The sequence below is a fragment of the Alexandromys fortis genome, unplaced genomic scaffold, assembly GCF_014885135.2.
Source record: "Alexandromys fortis isolate MF-2015 unplaced genomic scaffold, M_Fortis_MF-2015_v1.1 scaffold_3, whole genome shotgun sequence".
In the NCBI taxonomy this organism is placed as follows: Eukaryota; Metazoa; Chordata; class Mammalia; order Rodentia; family Cricetidae; genus Alexandromys; species Alexandromys fortis.
In genome coordinates, this window is record NW_026067909.1 from 11932162 (window position 1) to 11959443 (window position 27282).

At 48.4% G+C, this 27282-nt stretch overlaps 1 protein-coding gene across 1 annotated transcript; it reads left to right on the forward strand.

The window, feature by feature from the left end:
- The first annotated feature begins 6567 nt into the window (after positions 1–6567).
- Positions 6568–27263, forward strand: LOC126498737 (uncharacterized). The gene is made up of 8 exons (XM_050137635.1): positions 6568–6684; positions 8259–8387; positions 15835–15945; positions 17847–17931; positions 21030–21191; positions 23040–23228; positions 25405–25586; positions 27120–27263. The coding sequence occupies exons 1-8, from the start codon at positions 6568–6570 to the stop codon at positions 27261–27263; spliced, it is 1119 nt and encodes a 372-aa protein (XP_049993592.1).
- The last annotated feature ends 19 nt before the right edge of the window (positions 27264–27282 follow it).

Consider the following 27282-nt stretch of genomic DNA (forward strand, 5'->3'; position numbering starts at 1 on the left):
GGGAGGGGGAGAAGAGTGGGGGGAGGGGGAGAAGAGTGGGGGGAGGGGGAGGGAAATGGGAGGCTGGGAGGAGGCGGAAACTTTTTCTTATTCTCAATAAAAAAAATTTTAAAAAAAGAATTGCATTTAAGGGTTGGGGAGAGGGCTCAGTAGGTAAAGTGCTCGTTATGCAACCTTGAGGACTGAGTTTGGTTTTCAGAACCCTCCTAAAAAAGACGAGTGTGGTGATGTGAGCTGGTAATCCACCGGGGAGACGAGAGATGTGTGGGTGCTGGGGCTCCCTGGCGGGCCAGCCTAGCTGAACTGGCGAACTCCAGGTTCAGTGGGCAAACAACTGCTTGCTGTGTAAACTTGAGGACCTGAATCCTCATCCACAAAAAGCGGATTTGAGCATTTATAATCCTAGGTTCATGTCAAAATGGGAGCCAGAAGCATGTGGGCAGACAGTAGGGAACCCTGTCTCAAACAAGGTGAAGGTGAGGATCAGTACCTGAGCTTGTCGCCCCCTCCACACATACATGAAAAAAGGGTGATTTAAGCCATACACAGAGGCCCCTTGTTCCTGCCCTTAGAGGCTCAGGGATGGCAGCTTCCATCCAGTTTCCCTCAGCCTCCACAAACCACAGGTGTTTGTTATCGGAAAGCTGTCTTGCTCCTGGCTTTGTCTTGAGTAATTTTGTTTTCTGAGAGGCCCAGACCTCTGCCTTCCCTAGCAGACTGGCAGACAGGCAGGTGTGAGCCAGAGGTCACAGATGCCACATCTATGGCACTGAGATCATCTGTCTCTGATGCCTTCCAACTCCCCTGCATCAGCCGTTCTTGCCATAGTTCTGTTTTGCAACCATGCTGCCTGGCTCCAGCACCTTAGCTGAGAATTCTCCCAGGGCCCTGCTAGACCAGGAGTCAGCCAGGAAGGAACTTTGAGAAAGTGGGAGGCCCTGATTTCCATCCTACTCTCTCAGGCAGTGGAGGGGAACCAGATTGCAGTTACTAGAACTCCGGTCCTGATTGCAAACCTCTCCTCTCAGTGGGCCTTCCTAAGTCTCCTTGCTCTGGACTCTTCTGCAGCAGCCTCCAAGATGGCACCTCAAGACCCACTTGGAGGCAACCCTGTGATCCGAAGGGCTCCCGCCCCAGCCCCGAGAATAGCACTGACCCCTGTAATCAGTAGACCGCAGTTACACCATACGGAAGCCCATCTTTCAGATCTGTATGAAGATCATGATACTTCAGCCTGTGGCCTTGGAGCCACCACCATATCCCGAGGACACTAAGCAGATGGGCAGAGGCCTCCCACCCACAGTCACACCAATGTGCCAAACACTGCCTTGGAGGCAGGTTCCCTGGCCCTGCTGAGTTTTCAGATGAGATGGCAGCCTCCAAGGGCCGCCTTCCATAACCTCACAAGGCAGCTCAGGCTGGAGCTATCCAGCTCAGTGTTTCTGGGCTCCCACACCTCAGAGATGATTTGATGCATGGTGAGGTTATCGTGGGTGGGTTTGGTCTGCTACACTGGAGGGCGATTCAAAGGCAGGGGGAGGTGAGACATAACCCATCCTTCTAGCAATGGCTCTGGGACTCATGAACCAGAGTCTGGAAAGTTCTGTTGGAAAACCTTCCATTTGTCCCAATCTGTTTCTACACTTAGGCTTCTGGTTAACTAGCAACGGTGTCTACTCAGCCAAGATGTCTTGGCTGTGTGTCTATGGCTTCTCTCAACTGGAACCGTGGACAGGAGGCACTGCAGGCTTTGTCATATGGGACTGTAAGACATAATGGTTTTTTTCCAAAGTGACTTGAGCCACCTCAGGTCCAGTTAAACATGAACAAAGTCTCTGGACCCCAAAGCTAGTCCATTGTGGTCCCGAGTGTCCATGTCCTGACTTGTCAAAGCAACACCAAAGGGCCCCTGAGGAAGCTCAGTTTCGAGTCCCAGTTCTCATCATTTTTGTTATTTTGTGAGACAGGGCATCACATAACCCAGGCTGCTCTCCAACTTGCTATGTAGCTCCTGCCTCCACCTTCCAAGTTCTGAAATGAGGGTACAGGTACTCACCACCATGCTGGTGCTGGTGGTAGAACCCAGAGCTTCAGCATGCTGGGCAATGCTGTGTGTAGAGTATGGACTCTGTACTGTGGTTCCAGATGATACACAGGGATGCACCCCCACATGACAAATGTACCAGGTTCTTTCCCTGACATTGCCTTGGACCTGTCCAAAGCCCTGGGTTCCTCCTTTACCCCTGTAAGCAGGGTATCCCTTTTGATCTCCCGTCATGCCCTGGATCACCAACCTGGGCCCAGGGCGGAGGGCAGCGCCTCTACAGGAGTTTAGGTCTCTATCTGACTTTTGGATCCCTTGTCATCACAGATGGATACCTTGGTTTATTTATCCTGAGGCCCTATAGCAAGACAGACATCTAGAGGGCCACACAACCCCAAAACAAGAATGAACTCGGACAGTGGGGAATGGGTGTGTAAAACCACGAAGTTTCTCTAGCAAGGTCATTTCAAGCAGGGGCTGGTATCCCCTCCTGGGTGAGGCCCTGAGGTCACAGCTGGGTCACAATGTCCAAATGTCCCAGCAACAAGGAAATGCCTACAACACCCAGGGACCTTATCCTTTCAGGAGGGAGGGTGGGGGGGAGATCTGTGGTCTCGCAGTAAGTTCCATTTTCTACTAAATTCATGGTTTGGTTCAAGGGAGGGGGCCTCTCTCCGATGGAGGGCAGGTTGTGCCTCATGGCTATGTCACTGTGTCAGGCTCTCAGGTATGGCTTGGATGTCTCTATTTCTTAAGCATCTTGGAATCTTTTTTCTTTTTACTAGGAAAGGGACATGTTCCCAAGCAAGATCAGCCAATCCTGAATAAACACACTTGGGATCAGCCACAAATGCCCAGGCTATCCCCAGGGAACAAGCAGACCTTGAAGAGACCCTAGCCTCCAGCCCGCTGTTTCCAGAATCCTGACCCAGGTCTGATGAGTTTCTGGATTCTTCTGAGCAAAAGTCACTGGTTTTGTGTTGTCTACTTGCCTCACCCTGCTCTGGGGAAAGAAAGATTTCTTTCTAGGTGGAAATGGAACCAGATCATCCCTGTGACTTTGTTGTTTGAGAGCAGGAAGCCCTGTGGCTCCAGCCTGAGCAGATTGTGACATAAGCAAAACTCCTCCTGACCAGAAACAGGAGTTGTTTTTGGTTTGGTTTTGTTTTGTTTTTTTTTGGCTTTATTCTTTTGTTTGTTCTTAGGATAGGGTCTCTCTATGTAGGCATGGATGACCTGGAACTCATTATGTAGCCCAGGCTGGGCTTGAACTCAGATCTCCTTGCCTCTACCTCCTTGGTGCTGGTGTTAAAGGCATGAGTTGCCTTGCCTCGCCACAAACGTTTATTTGAAATGGGTGAATGATTGAAAACCAAGTCAAGCCTCCTCCCAGGCTGACAGGAACTTCTAACTCCTGACATGGGGTCTCACTGGCTCATTCTGCCAGGAGTGGGGACCTTGGGCAAAGGGCTCTGCCATAGTGCATGGAGAACTCTCCGCTCTAGGCCTTGGATGCTGCCTGACAGCATTCTAATTTGGGGGTTGGTGGAGGTGGTAGTCTGCTAAGTTAGTGTATTTCAAAAGGTTTCCTTTACACTCTAGTCACGAGGAAGTTAGGACAGACATTAATGGCTATTCTATAAATGACTACTTATGGGACTCGCAATAGCCCAGTATAATTTGGCTCTTGAGTCTGTAGCATTTCAAATTTCCACAGTCATGAAGTTCTTGCTCCAGTGGTTCTCAGCCTGTAGGTCATGACCCCACAGGGCCCACACATCGGATTGCCTACATAGCAGATATTTAGGTTATGATTCAGAACATTAGCAAAATTACAGTGATGAAGTAGCAATGAAAATAATTTTATGGTTGGGGATCACCACATGAAGAACTGTATTAAAGGGTCACAGCATTTGGAATGTGGAGAAACACAGTCAGTGTTGTGTAATCTTGACCACAAGTGTGGGCTTTTTGTTTTTCCTCTCCCCGCATCCCGGGAACTTCAGTTCACCATGGAGAGGCTTTGAAGTTCACTCTACCTCTCCAGGGAGGGCAGATGCAGCTGGTGGCAGTTGTGTGGGAGCAGATACTGTAGTCTTTCTTTTAGAAGACTCCCGATGCCTGGAAGATGATGCTGAGTGTGCTTGTAAGAGGAGAAGGCGGCCTGGGGCACTTGCCCTGTGAATGCCCTGCTGAGTCTTGTCAGCACACTGTTGAGACCAGTGGCTTCACAGGTGTACATGGGAATTTTAAAAGAGATTCTAGCCAGGTATAGCGGCTCACACCTGCACTCAGGAGGAGGCAGAGTCAGGATAGCTCTTAGTTTGAGTCTAGCCTGGGCTACAGAGTGAGCCCATGTTCTGCTTTTGGTAAGATGCAATCACACGGCACCACACACTAGGGAGAGATTGCTCATGGAAGGAAGAACTGGGCAACGTGGGGGTCTGTCTTTATTTTTCAGAAATTGCCACCATCACTCCAACCTCCAGCAGCAGCTACCTGCTCAGTTTTCACTGTCAGCCCAGAGGCAGGATCCCCACCAGCAAAAAGGAAGGTTCACTAAAGCCCCATAAAATCGCAAAATGTCAATTACTGTCTTTTCTCTGATTTACTGTTATATCTTTGAGAGGAACCTAGTGTCTTTGAGATGTTCTTGTATCTACACGGTGGAGCAAAGATACTATCGGAAGGTGAAAAATGAAACACAGCTACTCCCAGCAGCGTGGCAGGGCCTCCAGAAGGGGGATAAGCAAATGACTGAACGGTCTCAGATGTGGGCTCACAGGGAACACTGAATTGGACCGAAGGGTAAGGAATTCATTGGAAGAGTCGTTAAGGATGTGAGCAGACAGAGCAGCGTGCTCTAAAGAGAGGGAGATAAATCAGGACCTACAGGTATCACTCCTATTACAGCTCTCTGAGGAAGAGGGAGTTTCCACAGCGGGAGCCTGCAGGTTCTCTGATTTCCAAATAGAAGGCAGGAGAAGGGTAGCCGTGATATCCCTCAAGACCCCTGTTGATGTAACTTTTACTTCCCCATGTGAGAATCTGAGCTAGAGACCCACAGTGTCTCAGTAGGTGGCCTTGTGTCTGAGAGGAGAAGAGCTGTGCAGCTATTGTGGGGACAGAGACACTGACCCAGTGTGCAGCAGCCTCAAACACAGTTGGTTTGATTCTGTGTGAGGCCCAGCAGTGCTGACCAAGATGCTCCTGTGGGCCTTCCAGCTCCTGGGGTTCAGGGTGAGGTGGGAATTACACACATGGGAATGCAGCCTCATTCCTTGCCCAATTGTAGCCTTCAGGATAGGGGAGAAGTTATTTTAAAGGTTATTTTTATTTATGTGTATGTGCACCTGTATGAATTTATGTGTACCACATGCATGTAGATACCCATGGAGGCCAGAAGAGGGCACCAGAGCCCATGGAGTTACAGGTGGTTGTGAGCTGTCAGTGCAGGTGCTTGGGGCCTCTTAATTGCTGAGAAATCTCTTCAGGAGGAAATATTTTAGAATCAGTTGTGCTGTGAGACTCCTGAAACAATGGACCCCAAGGCATTGGAATTTTCCCAGGAGTATCAAGCTGGGAAAGGGAAAGGCTGAAGCCTGGTGCCAGCCAGAGGGGAGCCTGTCTCCCAGAGATCTCAGAGTTCTGAGAACTTGTCAGACCGCCTTGCAGGAGAGCTTGGAGCCAATAGTGATGGGTCAGTGCCAGGCAGGACCACACCCTGACCAGGACTGCTTAGGAATGCACCCCTTCTGCCCTCTGTTTAACCCTGAACCGCATATCTGGGCCTCAGAAGAGGGACTTGGGGGCAATTGGGTCACTTTGTTTCTCTTCTCAATATGGCCGCATTGGATAAATCTTTCTCTGCTTTTCACAATGATGTTCTGGAGACAAATGGCTGAGCCCAGCTTCTTGAGGCTTCCAGGGCCTGGGCTTTTGTGATAAAATCTCTGTTAACATTCCCCATATGCAGCTTCAGAGCCCTGAGCCTTCCTGGCTTTGCAGCCCAGCAACTCCTGTGGTATCCTTTCATGCTGGAAGGAAGCCAGTTGCCCCATCCCCATCCATATGCACGGTGCTCTGCTTAGGGAGGCCTGGCCTTGTCCAGACCATAGGCTCTGTCCCAGTTTGTCCACAGTAGAGGTTTTAGAGATGACTCTTCAGTGTCGAAACTAGAACAAACCAGGCAGGACCCACTCAGAGGTTCACATTCAGACAGGCCCGGGTTTTCTTGTGACCGATTTGTGCCCTAAGCACTCCAAGCACAGTTTTCTGTGAATGCTTCATTTGTTTGGAGGGAGCATCCGAGCTGGCTCCAGGCTGCTGGCCTGCAGGTGACTGTGCACAGCTGGTTATAGCTCTCTGTGCCCAAATTACCACAGCACCTGCAGAGAGGCTCCTGCTCAGGCCGACCTTGTTCTAGGCACATGAAACCCATGTCTCGCTGTTGGCACAGTACCCATGGGGACAAGGGATAATGTGGTCTCTCCCTGCAGGCGTGTCCAGGTCACCACAGCATGATGGACCACACACCCCTCGTCTGTGACTATGGTTCTGGCATCAGCAAGGTGGGCTTTGCAGGAGCTGAGGGCCCTATGGCTGTCTTTCCCACCATCCTCGGGAAACTGAAACATAATGTGAGTGACACCCTGGCTTCATCCTCCAGCCTCTTGTGCTGCTCTGGTTACGGTGATGGTCATAGATCCCAATGCCCTGGTTTCCATACTGACTGCTTTGTGTTAGATGTCTCAAGAAGGTGGGACAGATTAGAGGACTTGAGCAAGCAGCTTCCGTTCCTGTTGCAGACTCTTCCACACCCTTCCTAATGGGTAGCTGCCTCAGGGTAAAGCTTTTCTTTGTCTCTAGTATCTCTAGTTCCAACTGGAGCTGCTGGCAGCCTTTTCCTCCCACTTCAGGAACCCCTCCTCTGAGCTTGATTGGCAACACCCCTCCCCACAGTGGATCCCTCCTTCTCTGTCATTCTGATAGCCACCAGCTGTCCTCTGAAGTGCAGTGTCCCTTTGCAGTGGCAGGTCTTAATGTGGGTTGTGCCTGAAGTCATCCCAAAGCCCCTGGGGGAGGGGAGGCATATTCACAGTGCAGTTGAGCCTCTCATTTGTGCGTGTGTTCCGAAAACCCCAGTGGATGCCTGGGACTTTGGAGAGTCCCGAGCCTTCATGTTCGTTGTTACTCAGACCTATGTAGCGTGTGAGTTATATACCTGCATGGTATGGCCGCACAGTTGCATAGCTGCACGATGCACTTGTGTAGCCCTATAGCATCTCTGCTGCTCCACTGCAGCAAGGTACCCTTGTATCATGAGTCATGCACCACTATGGCACTGCAGGGTCGTATCACCACATAGCTGCATGATAGCAGATGACACCATGCACCCACGTGGCATTGCAGCATGTCAGCCTTGCAACACTGCCCAGGTCTATGACTATGCTGTCACACTTGTACCATATCCCCCAACCCACTCGTCCCTCTTCCCTGTTGCCCTACTGCCTCGTGCACATTGCTCCAATCTAGCTTAAGCATGAGCTTATCCCGGAGACCCTGGACTCCTCTGATGAGTGAGTGTGGCTCAGGGATTCCTCCGTGACCTCGCTGAGCCAGCCTTCCCGGTACACCGAAATACCCACCTTCCCTGTTTTCTTCTTTCCTGTGCCCCGACTCAGAAGTGAGCCTAGTTTGATGGCTCGTCAGTCTTTGCCCTTGCTCACCCTGCCCCTTCTCATCCAACCAGGCAAGTTCCCTGATAAATCTTCACGGCTCTAATCCTAATGACTGTTTTCTTGGTGGACTGAGGTAGATGTTCCAGCTCCTCTGACAGCACCGGAAGTTCAATTCACCTTGAAAGTAGGCCGCCTTCCTGAACCCCAGGGGGCAGCTCATGCTGCAGGTCCTTTTCTCGCAGGCCTTCCAGACCAAGTGTACAGAATATGCCATCACGCCTTCTCTCCAACAGTTTTTCTCTGCTGGGCACAGTTCCCACACCTGCAGTGTGAGTGTCCTCACAGTGGCCCTCAGTAGCCCTGGACCTTGCAGGAAATGGCCCCCTTTGGAAAGTGTGCCGGGTTGAAGAGCCTCCTTGACGTCTGGACTAGTGATTGGTGCCAGTTTCTAGCAGCCTCATGGCACTGGCTCATGTCCGCAAATGAAAGCCTGGTACTCACAAGGGCTGTCCTGTCCTACCTGTGTTTTTCAGAACCTACTGGTGGGGGTGGAAGAAAAAGACTGGTTCATTGGAGCTGAGGCCCAGAATAATCTAAAAAATCTGAACCTGCACTACCCCATCACCCGGGGAGCCATCACGGACTGGGACGATGTGGAGAAGGTGAGCGACAACCTCTAGAGGAGGAGCCATCACACCCTAGCCACTGCCTTAGCCTTCCACAGTCATGCCTCAGGGGTCCTAATCGTCTATTCCAATCCTACCTCCTCTGCTTACTGCCCATGCCACCAGGACATGTGGTATGGCCTCTTGGCCCTCAGATTCTTTGTCTATAAGATGATATGATTGTTGCTAGGCCATCATGGCTGGTTGGGAATGATGGATAAGAAGTCCCTAGCCTCAGAGGGGAGTAGCACACAGTGAATGGTCTAACAAGCTGTCCACGACACCTGCACTTGAGGGTGTGTTGCTTACGATCTGAGCACTTGAGGCAGCTGTAATGAAATCTCACAACCATCAAGGTCCAAGTGTTGGTACAGGACCGGGGCTGAGGGCTGTGAGGGAGAGCTTGTCCCAGGCTGCTCCATGGTTTATGGAAGGCTTAATGACAATGTCCCGGGGCTCCTTCACTGGTAGAGTGTTACCTTAGCCTTTGCTCCCATCTCCTCCTGTGTGTGTTTGGTTCAGAATTCTTCATTTTATTGGTGTAGTACCTGAATCAGACCAGGGACACACCGTTCCTATAAGCTCCTCTCAGTGTCTCCAATGGCACCCACTGCAGAACATTTCAGAGATGGTGACACTCAGAGGTCTTGGGGTTTCCACACAGGGATTTGGGGGAACCTAATTTAGATAAAGCAATGCACTAACCCAGTGTAACCAGTTGTTCCAAGCCCAGAGGTTTGAAACAATGATGCCTCGTTCCACCACCACAACTTCTGTGGACCAGGAATCTGGGCACAGCTTGGGTCCTGAAGGAGCAAGTGGCACTATTTGTGACGGGATGTAGTAAAGAAACCGCCAAAAGTGGCTACTCCATGGTATGGTTATGGGGAAGGACCTTTTTTGTAAATAAATGAGAGAAACTGTGCAGAGGCATCTGGAAGAATCCAGAATAGACAGAGACACTGAACATGGCCAAGGCTGTTATTGGTTGTTTTTACTCTTTTGCGGGCCTACCACCCAGCTCCCAAATAAATCACACCTGGAGAGGTTTATTCTTTCTTATAAATGCCCAGCCTTAGCTTGTCTTATTTCTAATCAGCTTTTCTTAAATTATCCTGTCTACCTTTCGCCTCTGGGTTTTTACCTTTCTCTATTTCTGTATCTCTTTTCTTTCTTTTTTATTCTGTGTCTGGCTGGGTAGCTGGCCCCTTCTTTTCTCATTCCTTCATCTTTCTTCCCAGATTTCTTCTTCTGTTTATTCTCTCTGCTTGCCAGCCCACCTATTCTTTCTCCTGCCTCGCTATTGACTGTTCAGCTCTTTATTAGACCAATCAGGTGTTTTAGACAGGCACAATAACACAGCTCCACAGAGCTAAACAAATGCAACACATCTTTGTATTACTAAACAAGTGTTCCACAGCATAAACAAATGTAACACATCTTAAAATAATATTCCACAACAGGGCTGTTGCAAGAGAGAGGTGGATAGATAGTGGAAATGGAGTTAAAGATGGTTGTGAGCCACCACATAGCTACTGGGAATTGAATCCAGGTTCTCTCCAAGAGCAAAAGTGCTCTTACCCACTGAGTTATCCAGCACAAGACAGGGCCTTACAGAGGCCATTAAAGCTGGACTGTGTGGAGGAACTCATCTACCATTCCAGATCCACAATGGCAGAAGCAGGAGAGTTGGGAGTTCAAGGCCAGCCTAGGCTACTAGGTCCTGTAGACAGAAGTTTCTGTCCTGCCCCATCCTGCAGCCATACAGTCCCAAATAAACACACAGAAGCTTATATTAATTATAAACTATTTGGTCTATTGTTCAGGCTTATTATTGACTAGTTCTTACAACTTAAATTAACCCATAATTTATATCTATGTTTAGCCATGTGGCTTGGTACCTTTTCTCCATAAGGCATTCTCATCTTGCTTCCTCTGTGTCTGACTTGTGACTGTCTCTGACTTTCTTCTTCCCAGAATTCTCCTAGTCTAGTTGCCCTGCTTATGCTTCCTGCCTGGCTACTGGCCAATCAGCATTTTATTAAAACAATACTGGTAACAAATCTTTACAGCATACAAGAGCATTATCCTACAAGCAAGGCCCTGTCTCAAAACAAAAACAAAATGGTAATCAAATTAAAATTAGGCCTCTACAGTGAATCCTAATTCGTGTGACTGTGGCCTAAGAAGAGATCAGAACGCAGATTTACAGAGCATGACCATGTGCGAAAATGGAGAATATGATGTCAGCAAGCCAAAGAGACAAGCCTCTAGAGCCGCCAGTGGTGACACAGCCATCTCAGATCTGCAGCCTAGGTGGGAATGCCCAGCCCTTCTCAAAGTCCTAAGGACAAACAAAAGTTCACCCTGGGGAACCAATGAGTTTACTGGCCTGATTTATATAACATAGGAGAGGAGGGGGTATTAAAAGGAGATTAGGGGACCCAAAATAGCCACACTGAATGTCTTCGGTCATGGATGATGGCTTCCCCACTATATTAGTCAGGGTTCTCCAGAGTAACAGAAATTAGAGAATTAATCTCTTTATATATAGAAAGGGGATTTATTAGAATGACCTAAAGGCTATGGTTGGTCCAGCTAATCCAACATGGCTGTCCATGAACAGAATGGTCCAAGAATCCAGGAGTTGTTCAGTCCCTGAGGTTGGATGTCTCAGTTGGCCTTCAGTAGATGCTGGAATCCTGAAGTTGGCTGTAATGCCAGTGAAGGGATGGATTGCCAGTGAGAGCATGAGCAAGCAGGGAAGAGCAAAAGCTTCTGTCATGGGACATTTGATCAGATTGTGAAGAGGTATCACTGTTTACTTCACCCGCCTAGGCACCTTCTGATTGGTTTAATAAAGAGCTGAATGGCCGTTAGCTAGACAGGAAGACAATAGGTGAGTCTTTCAGGCAGAGATAGGTACTTTGGCTTAGAATCTGGAATGGAGAATTCACCAGCAGGACACAGAGGAAGCTGGTCATACAATAATGACGAGAGGTAACTAGCCACATAGTAGGATATAGGTGAATATAAACAGGTTAATTTAAGTTATAAAATCTAATTTGGAACAAGCTCAAGCTAAGTCCAAACTTTTATTTTTAATTAAGAAGTCTCCATGTCATTATTTGGGAGCTGGTAGTCCAAAGAAAGTCTGACTATAAGCTGCTTTCTTCCATGTCCTTTATGTAGGCTGCCAGCAGAAGGTGTGACCCAGATTAGAGCTGTGTCTTCCCACCTCAAAATATCTAGAACAGAAATCTTCCTACTTCGTATTTTAACTAAGCAAAAGTTCCTCACAGTTATGCCCAGCCATTCTGGGGTTTTAGATAATTCCAGATACAGTCAAGTTGACAACCAAGAATAACCATTATACCCATGGCTGAGTGGATGGAGCCCCTAAGCCATCCTAGCTGACATACTCTTCCCTTTCCAGAAACTCCAAGATCACAGGCAATTAGGGCAGAATGTTGTATAAGTGGGTGGAAGGAGTGGCTGGATACCTGGGTGAGAATCTAATGATCTTTCCCATCCTTTCCTAGGAGGGAACATCAACAGTGCACAAGCTGGTTCTGACGGACTTTTTTTTTTTTTTCTGAGATGGGGTTTCTCTGTGGTAAAGGAGAGGGCCCGCTTGTTTGTCCTGGCTGCCCGGCTAGCTTAGACCCCAAATAACCACATAGAAATTATTTTTTTTCAAGACAGGGTTTCTCTGTAGCTTTGGTGCCCATCCAGGAAATAGCTCTTGTAGACCAGGCTGGTCTCGAACTCCCAGAGATCCATCTGCCTCTGCCTCCTGAGTGATGGGTTTAAAGACGTGCCCAGCTCAGACTTTATTTTTATTGTTTTTATTGAGCTATATGTTTTTCTCCACTCCCCTCTTTTCCTCCCCTCTCCCCTTCTACCACCTCCCGTGATCCCCCACACTCCCAATTTACTCAGGAGATCTTGTCTTTTTCTCCTTTCTACGTAGATCCATGTGTCTCTCTTAGGGTCCTCTTTGTTGTCTAGGTTCTCTGGGGTTGTGAACTGTAGGCTAGTTTTTCTTTGCTTTATGTCTAAAAGCCTCTTATGAGTGAATACATATTATATTTGTCTTTCGGGTTTAGGCTACCTCACTCAATATGGTTATTTCTAAAGTTTGCTCTCCCACCAGCTGTGGAGGAGTATTCCCCTTACCCCACATCCTCTCCAGTATAAGCTGTCATCACTGTTTTTGATTTCATTCTGACAAGTGTAAGATGGAATCTCAGAGTTGTTGTGATTTGCATTTCTCTGATGGCTAAGGGAGTTGAGCATTTCCTTAAGTGTCTTTTAGCCATTTGAAGTTCACCTGACAGACTTTTACAAGCAGACACAGCCAATCTAATGAAGCTGGTAGCAGTTTGACTCAGAGGGCAGAACCTTACAACAGGAACCAATGGCCAGCCTCTCTGGCAATGCTGTCATCTGAGGCCCATACTCCCTGAGGTGTGGGCAGTCTCTTCCATTTTGAAGATGACCCTGGAGGCTAACAAAGGTCACCTTCATGGTCCTGGGCAGGCACATGCTGCAGGGTAAAAGGGGCATCCAAAGAAACCCACTCTGGCTCTGAACCCAGAGCCAGTTAAAGAAACACACCTAGGATCTAAAACCTAAGCCAATTCTGCCCCTGACCAACTGAAACACAAAACCAGTCAGTGCCTGAGCAGGAAAACAACCAATCCCTGAGCACCCTGACTCTGAACCCAGAGCCAGTGAAAGAAACTCACCCTGAGTCCTGAGACCTGAGTCAGGGAAAGGAACACTTTATCCCTGAACCCAAGACCAAAGAAACACACCCTGCCTCTGAAACCAGTACCAAAGAAACACACTTTTTGCCTAGAATCAAAGCCAGTGAAAGAAATATGCCCTGGCCTTAAAATTAGAGCCAACAGGCTAAAAGGGATCAGTGAAAAAGCACAGCTTGACCCTGAAATCAGAGCCATCTCTGCTCCTGACCAACTAACCTAACCAATCCCTGAGCAGGGAAAACTGACCAATCTCTGCACAGAAAAACTTTTCCCTGGGAAAACTCCATCCCTAAGAAGCCCTGTATAAGCCCCTCTGCCTTGTCAGTTGGCAGCTGTCCTTCACTACTCTGGCAGGGGCAGTTGCTCTCTTGGACTCCTTTCCGAATAAATCTCTTTCTCAAAAGAGTGTTGAGGGAAGATCTTCATTCACCGGTGCAGAATAGAAGAAGAACATTGCTTGAATGGCCCTTAGCCGACTGAGCAGAAAAACCTTGCTGATATGTTCCCTTAGGGGTGCTGAGCAGGGCTGGGCAGAAAAAGTAAAAACTTTTCACTGTAGCCAGAGGAAATTGCTATACTTCTGCAGGGGCTTGCCTTTAGCAGAGTGTAGCAGAAGAAGTAACATCTTGGGCGGCAGAAGAAGCAGATAGCTCTGCTAGGACGTTCCCTTAGGGGAACAGAGCAGAATTCAGCAGTAGAGGCTCTCTAGGAGAGAAGCAGGATCCTGCTGGGAGACCATCCCCCACTGCACAGCAACTTCAGGTAGCCTGGCTTCCCAGCAAGTCAGGACACCTTTCCCTCCAGGGCTAAGCTGTTCTACTGGGACTCCAGCCTCCAGAGCTGTCCTATTGCAGCTCTAGGTAGCCTGGCTTCCCAATAAGTTAGGTTATCTTTGCCACGCCAGAGCTGTAACTAACACTCACATTCGCTTACAAGTTACACATTATGTAGCAAACTTCCATCATTGCTGGGCTTGCTCTGTGACAGCCAAGTCACCTGTGTTTCCACCTCATCCCTGAGTTTTGTCACTCATCAGACCCAAGAGATCCTTAGACAGTGCTGGGCCTGCCAGCTCCTGCCAACCCCATCCCATAACTTTAGGCCTGGTGTGTCATTGGAGGCTGGATCACACTGCTTCTTGTTTTGATGGTGCTGTCTATAATTCAACCATCCTCTGGAATGGGTCTGGTCCAGGGGCATTTTAGACACCCAGATCCCTGGATTTCTATGTGCAGTGGCAGTACTTGCAGGGTACCAGCCCTTCCTTTCATATGCTCCATTCATTTCTAGATGGGCTACAAAACCTCGGTGTCACCACATAAATTACCGGACACTGAATTGCTTAAAGAACAAGTGACAAAGGGTTGGAGAGATGGCTCAGCTGTTAATGGCTAGGCTCACAACCAAGAACAGTGACAAGGAAGTAAGTCTGCAGAAACAGCTTTTTTTTTTTTTTGAGATAGGGTCTCATATAGCCCAGGATGGCTTCTAACTTGTTACAAAGTTGAAGATGGCCTTGAACTTTTGACTCTCCTGCCTCCACCTATTAAGTGCTGGGATTTCAGGTGTATACCACCACACCTGGTTTAAGTAGTGCTGGGGTTGGAACCCAGGGCCTTATGAATGCTAGGGAAATATTCTCCCAACTGAGGTACAGTCCATGCCCCCAGTTTTTCCCCAAACATTTTTTTGATTCTTAGTTGACTAAATCTTTAGATTTGAAATCTGAGATCTGGATCTCAGCTGTACTGGTTTATCAGAAGGATGGAGGAATATAATAGATGGATAATAGAGATGATAGATGGTAGCTAGGTAATAAATGATAGGCGTAGATAGATGGATATTAGGCCAGTGGTTCTCAACCTGTGGGTCATGACACATATCAGATATCCTGCCTATCATATATTTACATTAGGACTCATAATAGTAACAGAATTACAGTTATAATGTATCAATAAAGTAATTTTTATGGTTGGGTGGTCACCACAATATGAGATATTATATTAAAGGGTTGCAGCATTAGGAAAGTTGAGAACCACTGTGTTAGATAGAATGATTGGTAGGTAGATAGATGAGAGATGACAGATAATATAGATTGATAGACTGATGATGGACACATGTAGTCAGAGGCTGCTCGTTCATTTCCTGACCCCCAGATCCATATCTACTAATCTGTGTATAGCCATGTGGTTGTGGCCTACTGGTAAGGTTCCATCCACTGTCTGGTGTCTGTTTCTGACTACATGACTTCTCTCTGATTCCTCTCTCTCTCTCTCTCTCTCTCTCTCTCTCTCTCTCTCTCTCTCTCTCTCTCTCTCTCTTCCAGCCTGGCTGTATTCTGTTAAGCCATTGACCGAAAGCAGCTTCTTTATTAACCAATGGCAATAAAACATATTCATAGCATACAGAGGGGAATCCCACATCAGACACAGACACAGGCAGATGCAGAATAGACAGAGAAGGTACACACAGATAGTAGACAATAAACAGGCAGTGAGATGAACAGATAGGTGTAGATGATATCTATAGAGAGACTAGTTGGTAAACAGAAGACAGAAAGATGATTTAGATAGCTAATAGATTTATCTGATACATAGATCAATATATGAGAAAGATAACAGCCAGCGTGTTTCTGGACAGCGAACAACTCGCCTACTGTCCTCTCTCTGCAGATTTGGCATCACTCCTTCTACCAGGTGCTCCGCGTCGCCCCCGAGGAACACCCTTTAATGATAACAGAGCCACCGCTAAACAGCACAGACGTTAAACGTAGAATGACTCAGGTAATGGGGCCTGGGGCCGGGTGAGGCAGGAAGGGAGGCTGCTGTTCTGTCCTAACTTAAAAGTTCCCTGCCTTGGCCTCGTCCTGGTCCTTCCTGCCGTGATGGAGTTGTTGGTGGACTGACGGGGTTTAAGGGTGGATCCCTGTCTGTGAGTGCTCCAGCCAAGCACTGAGGGCAGACTCCTCCTCAGGCTGCAGTGGGGCTAGGTGCAGTTGCGGCAGGAAGTTGTCCCCCTCCCCAGCTGCCAGAGTTCTCCTCCTAAGGCTCAGCTTCTGTAGAGGACATAGGAAACCTAATTAAACAGGTGGCCAAGCATCTGGCTAGCATCCCTGGAGCTCAGTGGGATCTCCTGCAGTGAGTAGGCCCCCATATGCAGGCCCAAGGCCAAGGCATGATGTGCGTATCTCAGAGGCCACCTAGACCTGGAAATAGCAGTTCACCCGTGTGTGAGTGCACAGCGAACAAGCCCCAAACTGGTCACTGACCCCCACCCAAGTGTGGACAGTCAGATCATGGAAATGGCCACAGCTGACTCCCCTGAGGACTGAGTGTAGTTAGCTTCCCCCCAAAAGCATCCAAAGGCCATGAAGGGGTTCAGCAAGCTAGAGTGGGACAAGAGAGGGATAAGACTGGCCCAACCCAACTGGCCCCACTCCTCAACTATAGCAGACCTTGTGGCGAGAGTGTGTGTGCACCAAGAGGCCGACGAGAACTGCCAAGGCAGGGCTGAGGAACCGAGCTCAGTCTCTACTGCCTGGAGCAGTGGGCGTGCTTCCTGCAGAACCCAGCAGGACAAAGACACACAGAGATGAAGGGTCAAGTCTAGTCTGATCAGAAAAGCAGATGATTGGCTGTCATGGCTGGGGCTATTCCCTCCTGTGTTTTCCTCCACTTTGGACAAACCACCTGCCCTCCTCAGCCCCTGACTCAATAGCACTCATCTAGACAGATACTTGCAGGTGTATTCATAGTGACGTGGCTCCTTTAACCAGTTTCAAGCAGCCCTTTCTGGGACCACACCTTCTGGCATGAAGGTGATCAGCGGTGACCTTCTGTACAACTATTGCAAGGTGTCTGGAGTGTACAGATGCTGGTACAAGGAAAGGGCTTGGTCAGACTAGACATTTGACTGGCAGTCGGGCACAAGCAGGAAGAGCATGTCCAAGAGCAGCTCATTAGGGAGGCAGACTGCAGTGCCCAGTGACAGGAAGATATACCACAAAGCAGGCTTACACTCTGAACTCATAGACCTCATCTTAACACTAACCATTTCACAATGCTGGCACCTGTCCAGTGGCCAGGTGGGACCCCCGGTGGGTCTCACCATTATGCCCTGATCCAACCAGTCTTCTCACTATACATTATAAAAAGTGTCTAAAACTGCCAACTTGACACAGCCCAGAGCCACCTGAAATACAGAAATACAGTCTCAATTAATTGTCATTATCAGATTAGCCTTTGCGCACGAATGTGGGAGATTGTCTTGATTGTTAACTGATGCAGGAGAGCCCAGCCCACTACGGGCAGCATCGTTCCTGCAGGTGGTCCTGGGCTGTAGAGGAAAGCTAGCTTGAGCGTAAGCCTTTGAGTGAGTCAGCAAGCATTGTTCCTCCGTGGTTCCTGCCTTGATGCGTCATTGACTTCCCTCAGTGATGATCCATGACCAACAAGTATTCACCAAATAAACCCCTTCCTCCCCTAAGTTGCTTTAGGCCAGAGTGTTTTATCAGAGCCGCAGAATGAAACTAGAACAGCCTCTTCACAGCAGAGTTAGCTGGAGATAGGTGTTGGCCACCCTGGGGTTAGCCTTCCTGGATTCACAGCTTGCTGCGAGAGGCACTCACGAGCACCCGGGCAGTGTGTGCCACCTGGCCATCCAGCATGCCAATCTTCCTCCCCAGATCCTATTTGAAACCTTCAATGTCCCCGCCCTGTACGTGGCTAATCAAGGGGTCCTCTCCATGTACGCTGCTGGCAGAACCTCTGGTGAGTGGCCCCGTGGGATCCCCATCCTTTCCAGACACACTGTCTAGTTCTTGAGGCTGGGGATATGCACCACAACATGCAGCCCCAGGAGGGGGCTGGCAAGATGGGTCAGTAGGTGAAGATGCCAAACCTAATGACCCAAGTTCAATCCCCAGGACCCTCATGGTGGAAGGAGAGCACTGACTCCTGAGGATTGTCCTCTGACCCCCACATATGTACATGCATGTGGAAACACACACACACACACGTGTGTGCACATGTACATGCAAATGTTCATTTAAAAAAGCAAAGGACATTCTTCAAGGCTCACAATGACCCTCACTTCTTAATAAGAACACTGGAGACTCAGAGTAGCGAGCAGCGAGGCAGTTCATTTTCTGACCTTGTACAGTTGGGTATCAGCCTGGAGCAAATGCAAAATGGCAGGTATGATTTGGTGCAAAACTGGTCTTTGTTTTTATTTCTTCAGAATTACTTTTTAAGTGTGTGTGTGTGTGTGTATGTATGTATGTGTATGTGTGTGTACCATGCCACCAGAAATTGGAAGCATAGCTCCTGGAGCTGGAGTTACAGGTAGTAGTGGATTACCTGATGGAGCCTAGCTCTAGTCCCCAAACAGTGGTTTTGCGGTCCCTGATTGCAAAAACACCTCTGCCCTCTGTTTCCCCAAAGATGGTTCTCCAGGGAATTAAATCTTCCTCTCATAAAGCCTAGTCCTCTCCTCCAAATCTCTGTCCTCCTGGAACTCCAGATCCCCTACCCCTTCCAAATACGCAACTCAGTCACCAGACAGACTATTACTTTTCAACTTAAGATAAACTAAAAAAGAGCAGTTGCCAGCTGCTAGCTGGGAAGAACAGGGACCTAATGCATCCTTACCCATGGTCCTCTGGTGAGCTCTGAACACACCGTATTCTGAAAATGGACTGTCATGGATTATTTCTTACACACACCCAGCTCTTGTTCTCATCATTCCCTTCTTTCTCCTGGTGTCCCAGAACGCCTCCAGAATACTGACTCATTTTCTTTTCCTAACCCATTTGCTAAGGTGTTACTAAATAAAATTAACAGCATTAAGGAACTCTGACACACGCGTGTTCTCGCAAACCACTGCAACCACACCCAAGGATCCCATTGTGCCATTATGCCCCTCCCACCTGTTGAGACACCGCCTGCATTTTCTGGGTTTTGTGAATGGCGCTGTGCAGCCAGCATGCGGCCGTCGGTCGTGGTAGCGGTTTCTCTCCATTCGCTATGTGGAGGTTCTTTCTGCTCTCGCTGGCCTCAGCAGTTCACTTCCTCTTCTTGCTGAGTCACGATGGTGTGGTGCCACATCGGGACTGTGCCATGTGCCACCATCCCCAACCTTTATGTGGATGCTGGGGATTTGAACTCAGGTCCTCATGTATGTGCTGCAGGCACTGACCAACTAGGTCATCTCTTCATTTGTGATTGCTCATTGATATTGCACAGATAGCAGTTGATTTTTATATACTGATATTGTACCTTGATGCTTTAATTAAGCTCATTTTTTATAGATTTTGTAGAGGCTTGGTAGCAAGTACCTCAACCTGTCTAAGCTGTCTGGCCAGCCCCTAGTAAATATGTCTTTGACAAATAACATTTATTTTATTATTTCCAAGCCAGATGGGTTTTTTTTTGTTTGCTTTTCAATTTGTTTCATTCTTTTCTACTGCCTGCCTAGGCCTCATGTTCTGAGGGGAGGTGGCGAGGACACAAATCGTCTTTCCCCCAGTTAGAGCGAGATCATTAGCCTCAGTGTTAAACTGCATCAACTGTGGGGTTTATATTTTCTTCACTACTTTAAGTAAGTTCTCTTGTATCTTATTTACTGAGAATTTTTTCTTTTAATCAGGACTCAACTGGATTTTGTCAAAATGCAATTTGTGCATAGTGATGTTAGAGTTGATAACTTGCTGTGACCTAGAATTGCCAGGGAAGAGAGTCCCAAAGACGGATTGTCTGCATTGGCTTTGCCTGTGTCCACATCTGTGGGGATTATCTTAACTAAGTTCTTTGATGTGGGAAGACCCAGTCCACTGCGGGTGGAACCATTCCCTAAGCAGGGCGTCCTGAGCGGTATGAGAGGGGAAATAGACTGAGCACAAGCAAGCGAGGAAGTCAGCATGCATGCATTGGCTTCCCTGTTTTTGACCGTGGATATGCTGCCTTAACTTCCTCATATGGTGGATTATCACCTAGAATTATGAGTTGAAATGAACCCCTTTTCTACTAAGTTGTTTCTGTCAGGGTGTTTTATCAAAGCAACAGAAATGAAGCTGGAACAGGTACCTATTGGTGCAATTATATGAATTAAGATTGATTCTGAGTTGTGGAACAAAGGGCATTTAATTCTTTTAAAACCCATGTGGTTTGCAATAAATTTGCCAAAATTTCACTTTGGAGTCTTGTGTCTGTGGTCATGAGCGACGATGACCTACTCCCATCTCCCAGGGATGGTGTGTGGGTGTGTGATGGCTGATGTCTTGGGAAGAGATTCTGTCATTTTCAGCTGTTGCAGGCGAGAGAGGATCAACTCTGTTCCCTGTCACAGCTGGAAGGGAAAGTCCCCTGGACACAGCTCTGCTTAACTGAAATGTTCCGTTGTTGGTCCCCAGGCTCAATAAGGAAAAGGAGAGAACCAAGAATTCCTAGAGCCCAGTCTGCCCCCAAAGCCACTGTGTCACATACAGTAAGCCTTACTATGTCACACCGTCTCTGAACTAGCACACTTGGAGACCTTGCTAACTAAAGCACACACCTCTGGCATGGTATTCAGGCTTTCCCAACACAGGGCACCACCCAGAGAGTCCTAGTGCCCGCCCAGGCCCAGACAACACTTCCTCTCTTGTCTCTTTGGCAGCTATTGGTAAAATTGCATGCTTCATTTAGCAAGATACCCTACAGGCTTCCATTCAAACCTGCTGATCAGCCTTATTCTAGTTCATGTCCTTTAGGAAGATGCCAGCTCCTTGGCCCCTTCCCCTTCCCTTCTGTTATTTCTCCCTCCAACCATCCCTTCCTACAGAACTAACAAGGGTGCTGTGTACCTGATGACCGGATGTTCTCTTGAGTAGGAATAACTATTGAATGTGGAGAGGGGATGACATACTTCGTGCCCGTCATCGATGGCTATCCTTTGCAACTGTCAACTACCAAGGTGGACATAGCTGGTCAAGATCTGACCATGTACCTCCTGAAGCTGCTCTCAGACAGCGGGAACTTGTTAGTGAGCACAGGTAGGAAATGACTACTCTCAGATGCGTAAGCCAGTGCTGTGTTTATAAGGTTCTTCATTGTGTGTGTGTGTGTGTGTGTGTGTGCACGCGCACGCGCAGAAGCTGAGGGACAGCCTCATGGTGCAGCCTTATGAATGCCATCACACAGGGTCTCGTGTGAGGGTGCAATATTTTATTGCAAATGAGAGTTGACCAGTACCCCGTAAGCAGCAAGAGCATTGGGTCTTTGATTAAGGGGCTTAGATGGGATAATGCTTGACCCCCTTTGTGCCCTCTTCCTGGGCTAGAACTTTAGCTTATACAGTGTGCATGACACCCATTTCCAATAGACCCTTGGCCTTTCTGATCTTAGACAAGGAATGGAAGGATGAACCCCGGAGCCCTAAAGAATAGCATGGGTTAGAAGGATGGCTAAACTGGTCAGGCTGGAATCCTTCCATGTTTCTGCTGCCCACTCTTAGCAAGATCCTTGTGTGCACCATCCATCTGTCCTCCCAGCATACTCCACGTGGATTATACTCAACCCTGCAGATGAAGGAAGTGGAAGTTTAAAAAGGACAACAAAAGAAAAAAAGACAAAATAAAAAAGAATAATTAATTTGCCTAAGTAATAACTAATTAGCTAGTCACGTAAATGACAGAGGTGGGATGTGATACAGAATTGTCTCAGTTGTCTCACCCAAACCCAGATCAGGCAAAGGAGGGAAACATTGGGATGCAGCAGAGTCCCAGAAGCCAGGGACAGAGAAGGGAGCAGCAGACAGCACCATTTGCTGGAGGGGAGAAACAGGCTCTGGAAGGAGGGTGGAGGAGACATGGGCAAGGAGGCTGGGTTAGGCCAGGAGTGGCAGCACACACGTGGAATCATAGTGCTGTAAGGTAGAGACAGGGGGATTAGGAGTTTAAGGACATTTTCGGCTACAAGTATGTTAGAGGATAGCCTGGGCTACATGAGACTCTGTTTCAGAAGAAGAGGAAGACGGAGGAGGTGGAGAGGAGGAGTGGACAATTGGAATAAAAGGAAGAGGGAGGAAGGGGGAGGGGAAGAAGAGCAAGAGGAAGAGGAGGGAGGAGGAGAAGGAATAAGGAGGAATGAAATCAGGAGGGGAGGCAGAGTTGGAGCAGGAGTTAGAGGAGGAGAACATGGAGGAGCTGGAGGGAGAGGTAGAGGAGCTGGAAGACTTGGAGAAGATGGAGGAGGGTTGGAAGAGGAAGGGGAGCTAGAGGAAGGAAGATGGGGGATATAGAGGAATTGAAGGAGGAGATGGAGGAAGAGTTGGAGGAGAAGGTGGAGGGTGGTTCCGGTGGAAGCAGCGGCTGGCAGTCTGAAGGCAGAAGACCAGGTGAGGTCTCTGGGTAAGCAGTGCAGGGAAATCCCTTTTAGTCAAAGCTCAAGGACAATGGCAGATAACATGTAAAAGCCTAATCAAAAGGCATATCTGGGCTTCAAATCTGTTGCCAGAAACCTAGGAAGGAAAGGGGCATCCAGGCAAGGGGCCTCACCAGTCATCGCCAGCCCTCCAGATGCCCAGCAGGTGTGTGTGTGCGAGGTGTCCAGAATGCCCAGGTAGTAACTGTGAATAGGATTTTCTAATCCCCACAAACACCATACATGGTAGGGCTGCATATTCGGCGATGCTGAAGAGATCCAGCTCGGTGTCTCCTGTGAAGGGAAGGTTACTTTGTCATGCTCTACCCTTTTAAAGCCTGGCCCACAGCCTGGCCACGACCCCGCTCACAGGGTTGCATGGACAAAGTGGCTATCTAGGAGTGGGTCCACCTTCCTATGCCCACTCTCATGAGTAGTGCTTTCTATGTCCCTGGGTTTTGGTCCTCCTTACCCTGCAGCCGACCGCGAGTACATCCGAGACCTGAAAGAGAAACACTGCTATGTGACACTGGATTATGACATGGAAATGTCAAAAAATGCAGTACCGTCCCAACAGAAGAAAGTCCAGTTGCCCGACGGCAGGGAAATCAGCCTGGAGCAGGAGGCACTCACATGCTCAGAGGCGCTCTTCCACACCAGCCTCATCGGTGAGTCCAGGATCGGGGGCCACAACGGGCCAGTGGACACTCTCACAGAATGCCGAGGGAAAGAAAGGCGTGGGGAGGGTGGTGGGGGACACTCTGCTTCAGGAGCAATGCTTCCTGCTCTAAAGTTTCCCTGGTCCTGGCTGCCACTCACTCAGCTGCCTCCTACGCTTCTGTCACTGTGCTGACCCTTCTACTACACCCAGAGGTGTAGCCCAACCGCAGATGAGACAGAGAGCAGCAGAGAACCACTTTCTTCAGCAGCGTGGTACTTACAACTGTGAAACAAAACAGTGAAGGCGGTGGAGGCAGAGGCAGAAGCAACTGAAGTTTGTGAGAGCTTTAAGCATCTAAATGCCAGAGGGTTTTTGTTTTTTATTATTATTATTATTATTATTATTATTAGACACAGGGTTTCACTGTGTAGCCCTTGCTATTCTGAGACTCACACTGTAAACCAGGCTGGCCTGGAATTCACAGAGATCCACCTGCCTCTGCCTCCCGAGTGCTGGGATTAAAAGTGTGCCCCACCATCACCTGGTTCCAGAAGGTTTTTAGTAAGTGTTGGGTTGACTACTGTGTTAGTTGGTTTTCTTGCTGCTATGAAAAATATTCCTGGCAAAAGCAGCTTAAGAAAGGAATTTTGACTCATCCACTTCAAGGTTCCCGTCTATCAGGAGCATGAGGCAGCTGGTCGCGCTACATCTACAGGCAGGATGTAGAAAGAGGAACATTGATGTGGGATTCCCCTCTGTATGCCATTACCATTGGTTAATCAAGAAGCCGCTTTGGCCTTTGGCAGGGCAGAATAAAGCCAGATGGGAAATCTGAACAGAGATAAAGAGAGAAAGTAGGTGAAATCAAAGAGACGCTATGTAGCTGCCAAAGGAGAAAGACGCTAGAAACTTACCTGTAGGCCACAGCATCATGGTGACATGTGATTTAATAGAAGTGGGTTAATTTAAGATGTAAGAGCTAGCTAGGAATATGCCTAAGCCATTGACCAAACTGTTGTAATTATAGTTTTTGTGTGATTATTCAGGTCAGGGCGTCTGGGAAACCAACGTGCAGTCTCCACTTAAGAGAACACTGGTGCTCAGCTCTCTTCCTTCTTTATATCACACAGGACCCCAGCCTATGGGATGGTGCTGCCCACATTCAGAGTGGGTCTTCCACCTCAGTTAACCCAATCTAGAAACTCCCTCAGACACACCCAGATGCCTGTTTCCATGGGGGTTCTAGGTCCTTCAGTATTCACTCTCAGAATCACCTTCTCTCTCGTGGTGCACACCTGTCACCTAGCACTGGGATGCAGAAGCAGGAGGATGACCATGAGTTCATAGTCAGCCTGGGCTATACAGTGAGTCACTATTTCAACAAACGGGAAAATGATGGACTATGAAATCTCCATGGAAAGGGAAAATGAGAGTTCAGGGACGACATTGAAAGTCAACATTTCCTAAGATAAAACTTAGGGTCATCTGCCCCTTCCCCACGGGACATACACTGTGGCCGGCAGGGCTTAGCTCTGTCTTCCCCGCCATACAGTGCACACAAGCAGCCTTTCTCTGCTTTTGCTTTTTGAGACAGATTTTTGCTCTGTAGTCCAGGCTAGTCTGGAACTCATTATGTAGCCTAGGCTTGTCTGAAACTTGTGGCAACCCTCTTGCCTCGGTTTCTCAAGATGTGGGATTGTAGGCATGGTGGAGCACACAGTCTGAAAGGCATAGTGCATGCCAGTGTGGGGAAGTCATTAAAGAACTCCACAGAGGCCAGGTGGGTCCCAGGGAGGAATGCAGCCTCAGGCTCCTGACAGCAGCAGAGCCCTCTTCCAGGCACACCAGAGCCACTCCATTGTGATAGTTCTCCACACCCATCATTCAAGGCTAGTGTTGGTTGCTTGCTTATGCAACAAGTGACAAATGAAAGCAGTTACTTGGTGGCATTTTCCAAGGCTAACTGAGTTGGAACACTGTCCTACAGACACCCACAAAACTGGTGATGCCAACCTCATTTGAGGCATGGGATGTCAACTCTTGTCAATGGTGATGCTGGCTGGCCAGGCTTGTGACCTGCTTGAAGTCCTCGAGGTGCTCAGTGGCACTTGGAGCCATCCAGAACCACAATACTAAAAACAGGAACCTTTGATCCCGAAGCCCTCTTGTGCATTGTCCACCAGGGAGAAGCAACCCGGGCATCCACATGCAGGTCCAGCAGAGCATCACGTCCTGTGACCGCTCCCACTGGAGGACTCTTTTTGGTCATATCATTCTGTCTGGTGGCACTGGTGCCTTCTCAGGTCTACAACTCCGGCTGCAGAGAGAGATATCAAAGCTGGTCTCTCCAGGCCTCTGTGTGAAGGTACTGGCCCGAACCTCACCAGCAGCCTCAGGGATTGACCCATGCGCAGTTTTAGAGTCCCTGGGTTCTGTTCTCTTCATTTGAGGATAGCAAAACCCAGCATTTGCGTCCTTGTGGGGGGGCACTGGCAACAAGCTAAGCAAGTACAGCAGAAGGGACAGATGGGGAGGGGCTGCAGTCTGTAGGGTTGGGGTGCTGAACACAGGTCATCTCTCAGAAGGTGACATCAGAGTGGATACTCCAGAGGGGTGGGGGGAGGCTACAGGAAGCCAGGAAGAGCATGTAGGCTCTTTTTGTGTTTTATATGAATTCATGTGTGTATGCATGAGGACATAGAGGACTTGTCCACTCTAGACATGGGTTCTGAAGATCTGAACTCAGGCTCTCATACCTGAGTCCCTCCCCCCAGTCTTTCTTCTGGAACAGATCTCACTGTGCAGTCCTGGCTGGCCTGGAACTTGCTGTGTAGACCAGCCTGTTCTAGATCCTCCTGCCTCTGCCACCTGAGTGCCGGGATCACAAGGTGTGCCACCAAAACTTTAGCACCTCCCAATTAAAAAGTTGCATTTTCCACTGGGGAGAGATGACTGCCACAAAGTTCTTCCAGGTGTGGACATTGTGGGTCCCAATCAGAGCAGTTATTTTTTTTTCAATGAATATCTTTTTAAAAGGTTTGTTTTTATTTTATGTGTAGGAGTGTCTGCCTTCATGTATGTATGTATACCATATGTATGAGGCCAGAAAAAGGTGTCGGATCCCTGGAACTGGAGTTAGAGATGGTTTGTAGGTTGCCATGTGGGTGCTGGGAACCGAACCGGGTCCTTTGGAAAAGCAGCAGGTGCTTTTAACCACTCAGCCCTTGTTCTAGCCTCCAAGGGAATATTTTCTAAACAAGAAGGTTTTTTTTTTTAAGATTTATTTATTTATTATTTATGTATTCATTCATTCAGTCAGTCAGTTAAGTATCCTGCCTGTAGGCCAGAAGAGGGCACCAGATCTCATTATAGGTGGTTGTGAGCCACCATGTGGTTGCTGGGAATTGAACTCAGGACCTATGGAAGAGCAGTCAGTGCTTTTAACTGCTGAGCCATCTCTCCAGCCCTAAACAAGAAGTTTTAATTGCACTTACTGTCTTCTTGTGTCTGTGTGTACATATATCACAGAGGGCTTGTTGAGGTCAGAGGACAACTGGTGGAAGTCATTTTTTTTCTCCTAGTATGTGGGTCCCCAGATTTGAACCAAGGTACAGACTTGGTGAGGTGAGTCTTTATCTACTGCACCACCCACCAGCTCCAAGAAGAGTTTTTTATCCTTATTTATTATGTGTGTGTGCACATGCGTGCATATATGTGTGCACACATGCTACGGCACATTCGTAGAGGTCAGAGGACCCTTGAAGGAGTCCATTTTCTACCATGCGGGTCCTAGGGACTGAACTAAAATTGTCAGTCTTAGGGCAGGTGTGTTTACTGAATAGCATTCTGATCAGTCCAGAGTGGTGTTTTGATGTGGATTTCCTTCTCCTCCCTCTAGGTGGCCACCTCTCCATATGCCAAGTACGGTGCCTGGGTAGGTGCCTCCATCTTGAGCTCTCTCCCTTTGTTCAGGGAAATGTGGGTCACAAGTCATGAGTATAGGGAAATTGGCTCTTCCGTCATGTGTCGAAGAAACCTCTGACCAGTGGCTTTCATCTGGA

Excerpts from the sequence above, each read along its gene's own strand:
- LOC126498737 (XM_050137635.1), top strand. The coding sequence starts at position 6,568 with ATGGACCACACACCCCTCGTCTGTGACTATGGTTCTGGCATCAGCAAG. Across the intron at positions 6,685-8,258 it reads TCGGGAAACTGAAACATAAT|AACCTACTGGTGGGGGTGGA; the intron begins GTGAGTGACACC and ends TGTGTTTTTCAG. Across the intron at positions 23,229-25,404 it reads CTTCCACACCAGCCTCATCG|GGAGAAGCAACCCGGGCATC; the intron begins GTGAGTCCAGGA and ends ATTGTCCACCAG.